This window comes from Notothenia coriiceps, unplaced genomic scaffold (genome assembly GCF_000735185.1).
Source record: "Notothenia coriiceps isolate Sejong01 unplaced genomic scaffold, NC01 NC01_scaffold00003852, whole genome shotgun sequence".
Lineage (NCBI taxonomy): Eukaryota > Metazoa > Chordata > Actinopteri > Perciformes > Nototheniidae > Notothenia > Notothenia coriiceps.
In genome coordinates this window covers 1,395-9,105 of record NW_011336553.1, presented here as the reverse complement: position 1 = coordinate 9,105, position 7,711 = coordinate 1,395, and the positions used below count along the sequence as shown (strand labels likewise).

General features: G+C 44.0%; 2 protein-coding genes across 2 annotated transcripts in view; one reads left to right on the top strand and one right to left on the bottom strand.

Annotated features, from left to right (window-relative positions):
* LOC104941760 (chondromodulin) overlaps nucleotides 1–4,584 on the top strand; it is an 8,705-nt gene extending 4,121 nt beyond the window's left edge. Inside the window, exons 5-7 of the mRNA XM_010766895.1 lie at nucleotides 1,096–1,246; nucleotides 2,474–2,564; nucleotides 3,150–4,584. Of these exons, the coding sequence (XP_010765197.1) occupies nucleotides 1,096–1,246; nucleotides 2,474–2,564; nucleotides 3,150–3,468 (561 nt within the window). The 3' untranslated portion in view covers nucleotides 3,469–4,584. The remainder of the gene's footprint in view (nucleotides 1–1,095; nucleotides 1,247–2,473; nucleotides 2,565–3,149) is intronic.
* Nucleotides 4,585–5,412: 828 nt separating this feature from the next.
* Nucleotides 5,413–7,450, bottom strand: LOC104941757 (suppressor of G2 allele of SKP1 homolog). The gene is made up of 2 exons (XM_010766892.1): nucleotides 7,246–7,450; nucleotides 5,413–6,153 (listed from the first exon to the last, which is right to left on the bottom strand). Exons 1-2 carry the CDS (start codon nucleotides 7,369–7,371, stop codon nucleotides 6,052–6,054), a joined length of 228 nt encoding a protein of 75 aa, XP_010765194.1. The 5' UTR covers nucleotides 7,372–7,450; the 3' UTR covers nucleotides 5,413–6,051.
* Nucleotides 7,451–7,711: the final 261 nt, after the last annotated feature.

Sequence of the window (7,711 nt, the reverse complement as noted above, 5' to 3'; positions counted from 1 at the left end):
ACTCAAAGGACTAGGGGCACTTTGAGGATCACAATGGGAGGAAAGTGGTAAGATGGAGTGAACGCTGATAGAGTCCACACACACACTATCACACACACACACACACAATTAATTATCACGCAGGGCTGCTCTTATTGCCTCTCTCTGCCTCATAACAGATCATTTATTTCACGTTTGTGCTTTTGTGTGTGTTTGTGTTATCGCCTCCCTTTGCCTCATAAATGATCGTTTGGCTCACATTCGTGTATGTGTGTGAGTGTGTGTGTGTGTGTGTGTGTGTGAGTGTGTGTGTGTGTGTGAGTGTGTGTGAGTGTGTGTGTGTGTCTGTGTGGAGAAAGGGAGATGTTGCTGTAATGGTAGCTGCAGGCTGGTCATTTGCTATAATTTAGAGTGATGGCAAATATGGGTTAGATAAGCACACACACATGTACACACACATATGTGTCCCCATCCAGAGAGAGTGGGTCAGATATCTCTTATCAGTGGAGAAGGACCCCCGCTTCTATTTGTCCCTCCAGCAAACCATTTGAGTTGGGGGAGAAGAGAAAAAAACTGCATTTCTGAAAGGTTGGAGGATATCGTTCCCTTAAACATGGCTGTGGCTAGTGCGCTGCACCCCTCAGGAACAAATGCCTCAGGGCCAAATCATCCCCACAGAATTCCCCTTTCACCTGCAGGCTGTTGATACAGATTATTTGTTTACACAGTCTCTCCTCTGGAAACCTCATTAGTTTATTTGCAGAAAACTGCACATTTAGGCCATCCTCTCCCCCCCTTCAGATCTTGATGAGTGCTGACATCCTGTATACAGCTAAATGTTATTGAAGAGGGAATCTGTGTACTGAAGCCTCAAGGGCTTTTTTTATTACTACTTGTTTTTATGTCGTGATAAGGAGCATTAACAGCACGGCGTTAATGCAGATTAGACTCGGACGGAATGCAAATACTGTGGGCTATTTAAAGGGGAAGGCTAGTAACAAGATCCGTAAAAAAAGTGTGATTTTAAGCCTTCAGCAGGCGTCTTCAGACGCTTTGTTGTCATGTTTGTTTGAGTGTGTGCTAATTTTCTCCTCACCTTCTTCACTTCACTTAAAGGAGGACGAGGTGATGCCGGCCAAATTTGATGAAGATCTTATCTTGGTGGCCGCTGGCGCCCCCATCTCAGACTCCGCCTTCCTGAGCAGCAAGATAAAGGACTTGTGTGGAGGGCTGCCGATCTTCTGGCTCCGACCCACCTACTCAACCAGTAAGCAACAAAACAGCTTGTAGCAAAGATATTAAAATGTAAATCCTAAGATAAGTAATAGTGAAACAAAGAGGATATGGGTCAAACGTAGGGTTGCAAAGGGGCGGAAAGTTTCCGGTAAATTTCCGGAAAGTTTTCCATGGGAAGTTAAGCTGGGGAATTTTGGAAATATTCGATGCAAAAGTAAACAAAAAAACATGACATTTCAACATATATATTTTTTAAAGTAGAACAGAACAATTTTTTAATTATTTTATTGAACTATTATTTTTTTCATTGAAGAACGAAAACGGGAATGTTGAGTTAAATGTTACTCATCCCCCCCAACCCCACTCATTAAAAAATGAATAAAAAATGCACCCCCCATCCAAAGATCCCCACAAAGTCCAATTCAAAATGTTCAATGAAAAGAGCCCTTCTCCCTCCAAAAAGTCCTATCAAACATGCAAATCTTCCTTCAAGCAACCCTCTGCATTTTTGCTAAACCCTTTCAGTCAACGGGCTCTTCCTGGGCCTCACACTCTAAGAGTCTTCCTCTTCAGTGTCACTGTCCAGCCTTGTTGAGGATGGCTCTGTGTTCGGTTCAAAGAGCCTTATTGGTTTGATGGCAAACTGTTTAATGAAATGGTAAAACTCAGCTTTTTCCCCCACTCTCACACTTTCGTGAGCCTGTTGCGACCTTTGTGTGGTCTCACTACGCCATAGCCGTAAGCAGATGGTGCTAATGGCATAGGATAACCTTCCAAGTGTAACTCTGAACATGGAATCTGTTTATATTTTTACGTCAAGCACTAACTGCTCAAAATATACTTTCCCCAACTATAGTTTTAAGTTCCCCTATGCAACGAGCTAAACCTTTACATTTTGAATTCCCCAGTCTTATTCCCCATAAAATTCCCGTTAATTCCCGCTGGACACAGTTTCCCACTCTTTGAAAATTCCCACGGAATTTTGCACCCTAGTCCCCGGTCTCTACATTTCCCTTAACATCACGCAGTTGTAGAAAAAAAAAAAAGTCCTTTTGCAGTATGCAAGAGCTATAGCGAGTGGTACATTTTTAGCTTGCTGGCGGGGTTCAAAAGTTTCAAAACAACATTTTAATTCCATATTCTAACTGACGATATCAAAATGCCTGCCCGGAGAGACGGCTGTGCAACTCAGCACTTCAGTCGCCCTGGCTCCTACAATTTGGTTTGCTGTCAGAAACTGAGACTGTGATGTGTGCAGGCGGACAGAGGCAAGAGGAGGGCAGCCCCCGCCCGCAGCGCAGCGCAGGGAAGTGTGAGGCACCGAGATCCACACCGGGAACCCTATCAGCGTGAGCTCACACCACACAACTCCTCCTACTGTTTCCATTCACCGTCCACTCGTCACGCTTCTCACATCTGAGGGCTAACTGAGAAGGCTTTCACCGAGGAGTTCTCTCACAGCTGTGCGAGCGGCAGCAGATGCCGGGGTCACCGGCGGAGGGGCGGCGTGTCACTCGCAAATCTGAGTATTTACTGGCAGTGTCCCCCCGTTTATCAGAGAATCGTTTCTTATGATAAGGCTGTCCAAAAGCTTTTCCCTCTTCAGCATTGGGCGTTGAATATTCCCCATCAACCACCCCCATACTCCACTGCAGCCCTTCACCCTGCTGAGCACACACAGGGTCCCCATACATGCACTACCCCCTTGCCCTTCCGTCCCTACCCCCTATGTTGGGCCCCATGTTTCCTAATCCCTCTCTAAGCATCCCCCATTCCCTGCTACACACTCCTGACAACCACAGAGGGGGGGGGGGGTTGAATAGCGAGCGCTACGTTGAAAAAGAAAATATTTGACAACAAAAACCAACATCTAAAAACATCCCCTCCTCCCCATCCCCGCCTGTCGGAAATCAATTTTTAATTGGTTTGAGAAGAGTCTTCCCCGGCGCTAAAGACGTACAGTACATGGCAGAGTGCCACACACACACTGTGCGCTCTCTGACCGCTGTCTTCTCCCTCTCCTCTCAGAGCGGCCTGGAGGGTGAGCAGGGCTCCATGAACATCGACCCGATGCTGGACCACGAGGGCATCTGCTGCCACGAGTGCCGCCGCAGCTACACCCACTGCCAGAGGATCTGCGAGCCGCTGGGGGGGTACCACCCGTACCCGTACCACTACCGCGGTTGCAGGGTGGCATGTAGAGTCATCATGCCCTGCAACTGGTGGGTGGCCCGCATTATGGGCCTGGTGTAAGCAGCCCCGAAGATCTTGGGAGATGCTAGAGTCCAGGAGGGAAGATACCAGGATGGGGCGGGGTTCAGTGGTGCCAGATGTATGATATGTATCGCCTTTGTACGATTTATGCCCTCTATACAATGTATTATCAAATATACCAAAAGTGCCATAATGTACGATATTTTGAACGAGTCGTTGGTTTTAGTCTATGCTGTCTGTATTACGCATCTATTCACATGCTTGGTGTAAGCTAGGATATTTATAAATCCCAACAGGTCGTTTTCTCTACCAACTTCATTTGAAGAGTTTGCATGAGACATAGCTACATCATAGCTACATTAACGTGCTTAAAGAAGACACAAACAAATCATCTAAACAAACTTTTGGTAAAATACAAAAAGTACACATTAACGTATTTGTATTTGCATTATAACTCATTTACAATGATTTTACGCCTCTGGTATTTACATTTTCGATATGGCAACGCAGATGGGATTTTAAGGGAAGGGGGGGATGATGGGATAAGTCTATGCAAGGGAGTTGGTGGCTTCTTCTTGTAATTTACTGTAGTTACCTGCCGGTCTGAGCAGAACTGAGTGGTGCCTACACATTAGAAATGCATGGAGCAGAATCTAGGACAGTCATGTTCTCACATGTAGGAGTAAGCATGGCTGCATGCTGCACAGCTTGTCTTATTAAAAAAACATACCTGCTATGGATTTAGATCCAGCTCAGCTGCAGTGCAACATGCTGTCAGGAGAACAGAGGTTATGATACAAAACATCCAATGATTTGATGTAGAATGCCACCTATTCATCTAGACAAAAAGGCAGTTAAGCTTGTATTTATAGAGCTGGTAATCATTTATTTTATTTCATTCTTTAATGTAAATTAAATGTATATGGTGTAACGTATTTCAATAGCAGTCAGCTGGCTTAAATAGCACCTATTGTTTGTTTCAATTTCACTCTAGTGAGAAATATTTTGTGTGTTCTCAAGCCATTTATTTTAATTTTCATGAGTAGCTCATTAAAACAATGTACCGGACGGTCTCTCGAACTTTCATCTCAATGTTCTTTCATCTGCATTGAAGATGCTATCTCAAAGTGCAATATCGCTGAATAAACTTTTTGTAAGGAAACTTTTAAGTGTCACCCCGGTTTCCTTTGGTTATTGACCTCATATCCTGTTTGTTAATACATATCGCTAATAACCTATCATATCATTTGGGAACATCCCAGAATCGCTCTCAGTTTTGAGATGCGTCACATCTGGGTGCTGCTCCGAAGTGACGAGCAGAAGGAAGTTTTCAGAGTTCTTTAATGTGAGAGTTGCTGCTCGAGAACTCTTTAATGAGACTAAAGACTCTGTAGCCGTCACGCTCCCAGATCTTACCCACGATGCAAAGCGCTTAGCTCCTTTTGATGTCGCAGAGCCGCCTCGGGCAGGGGTAGGGGGTAAGGATGGGGGCGGTGTTTTTGGTGTGTGTCAGGGATCGTGGAGGAGTGTGTGTGTGTGTGTGTGTGTGTTGTGGAGCTCAGAGTTCCATCTAGAGCCACAAACGGGCTTTTGATCGTCACGAGAGATGAAACGATGTGTGATGCATTTAACTCGGCGCGAGAGGCTTGATGATGCGGTTAGGAGGCTGATCCATATTAATGCCCTCATGCCGCGGCAGGACGCCCCCTCACTGCTGCAGCTGGATATGGTTGGAGAACGGGCAAAGGTACCTGCTGTAGATCACCACCCCCACCGCTGAGGCTGCTGGCCAAAACTCTCGCGGCTCTGTGTGTTGATACTTATCGCACCACGATACCTAAACCCCCATCCTGCCGTACTCATATCAGTAATACCACATTTCACACAATCACAGAGCATGGCACTATGTCGTCAAATATTGCCTTTTTTTTTTCTTTTTTCTTTCCTTTCCAGAGAGAACAAACCACAAAACAGAAGGCAGCGTTTGTGAGCCAAACAACAAATCTTTTATTTACACTGAAGCTTGAATCACACTGAAGGAACGACTGGTGCTAAGCTGACGTGTCACACAACATTCCCAACAAGTCAGAGTGTTGCTGTTGACTTTTTACTGAGCGTAGAGAAAGGAAACTGCAGGAGCAAAAAAATGCAATCATAGTTATCATTTAAACATCTCAAGTTGTTCTGATTTTCTTTTACATTTTTATACAAGTGTTGATAATAGGAACTTGTAAAAGGCTCCCGACTAGAAAGGCTGCGGGCGTTTATTATTTGAGAAAACCAGGAAAAGCAGAGCAGAGGAGGGGAGAGTGATGGGAAAGTGGAATTGGAGAATTTCATGTCTGTCAGTCACATTTGAATTCAGACTTTCCTTTGGCCTTTAAAAAAAATCTGCAAATCAATCTGTTCAACAGATTTTTCATACTAGGCGAGTTATTGCAGAGAGTGGGCCAGGAGTGAAAAGTGGGAACACAGCACTTAGTGAAAACACCGGAGCACAACTGAGGGGTTGGGAAGAGGACCGCCACCGAGACTGCATGGCAACAAGGACTCCCGTCGGACAGATGTGAAGAAAGATGATGTCAAACAAAGAGAGGCAGAGAGGAGGAGGGAGAGAGGTGCTCAGTACTTCTTGTAGTCTACGTCGTCCGGTGGGTTCATATCCACTTTTCTCTTGCCCACATCGGTCCAGTTGGTGCTCAGGACTGTTCCCGCCGACTCCATCTGCACAAGGACAAGGGGTACTGTAGTTATGCAACACCGTCTCTCTACTTAAACAGGCTCAGGGCTGAGATTACTCATCATCGACTCCATAAGTATTAATATAAAAGGGGGATTTCTTTACCGGTAACAAATATCTAGCTTTCGGTAAAAGTAGGAAGATAATTAATAAAAAATGCGCATTTCTATTTGAACTCACCTTATATATTCTCTACTGTACTGAGTGTGCCTAGTGAAACCAGGGGTTCTCAACCCTATGCCCTATTCTAATTGCTAACAAATAAAATAGATACGAAAAAAACCATCATGTGAAATAAATTGTGCTGTAAATATGTTATGTTAGCTGAAGTGAGGAAAATAAACTTTCAGCTTGACACTTGGGTGTGACACTTTGGTGTCTCGCTATAGTTGAGAATAGCTGGTTTAAACCAAATGCAAAGATGACTGAAGGTCAAAAACACCACTTTTAGGTTGTACAGCATAAATCATATCATTTTTGGAGCCAGCCCTAAGGAGCCATTTCAGGTTTCTATTTTCTTGTTGCGGTTTCTGGCCCTCCACGATGGCTTCATTTGTCGCTTAAGTTTATGACAAAAAAAATATAGTCTTACTAAATCTTTGGTAGCAACAATCGTTGGCTACTATGGCCACTGTCTTTTACGTCAGTGATCCACAAATTCTGGGTTTGTGGCAACCTTTCAGAGGGCCTGCAAAATAATGTCTTATATAATAAAAATGTGCTATATGATTAAAAATTGCATTTCCACAAATAAGGATAATTCACAACATATTTTGCCCATTGGGCTTACGTTAGCTTTGATCTGATCGACACAAGATGCATCAATTACAAAAACTATAGTTAGGTTTTTGTGAACAGTGACGGGAGACCAAAATTAATTTAAATATGTTTCAGTTTATCAATATGAAAAGTATTTAGATTTAAAAAGACTGCAGAATAAAAAGGGTTTAAATGGCATCCACGCGAACAAAGAATAAGCTAACTCGTAGGCTGTCACGATTATCAGGGGTACCTTATCGAAGTTTGAGAACCCCTGGTTTAAGTGACTACTCGTAACTGAAGTATAAAGTACTCACGAAGGACTTGTTCATGGCTCGTTTGACCTCGTCTGTTCCATCGCAGTAGATCTGTTGGAAGAGCTTGTTGAGCGCTGCGTCTCCCTCCAGCTTCTCATTCTTCTCCTCCTCGCCGATGTCCACCATTATCTTGTCCCATTTGCGTGCGCCTTGGGATGATGATGGGTAGTCATCTGATGGAGAAGGTAAGCAGTGTTAAGAATGCAACAGCTTCAAAGTTGAGGATAAAATGCTGATATGTGATTTCATTTTTTAATAATAATAAAAAAGGAGACAAAAAAGATGCTCAACATTACATTACATGTTACTTGTTAAACACTTTTATCCAAAGCGACTTACATACTCAATACTGTGGACAATCCCCACACGAGCAATTTGGGGTGAAGTGTCTTGCCCAGGGACACAATGACATGCTGACTGCAGTGGGGTTTGAACCTGTGCTCCCCTGATCCCAACACCAACGCTC

Bases quoted from the DNA above. Each gene is read 5' to 3' on its own strand.
- LOC104941757 (XM_010766892.1), bottom strand. From the start codon at position 7,371: ATGGTGGACATCGGCGAGGAGGAGAAGAATGAGAAGCTGGAGGGAGAC. The intron at 6,154-7,245 runs GTGAGTACTTTA...GTCCTTGTGCAG, and splicing joins GAGCCATGAACAAGTCCTTC to ATGGAGTCGGCGGGAACAGT.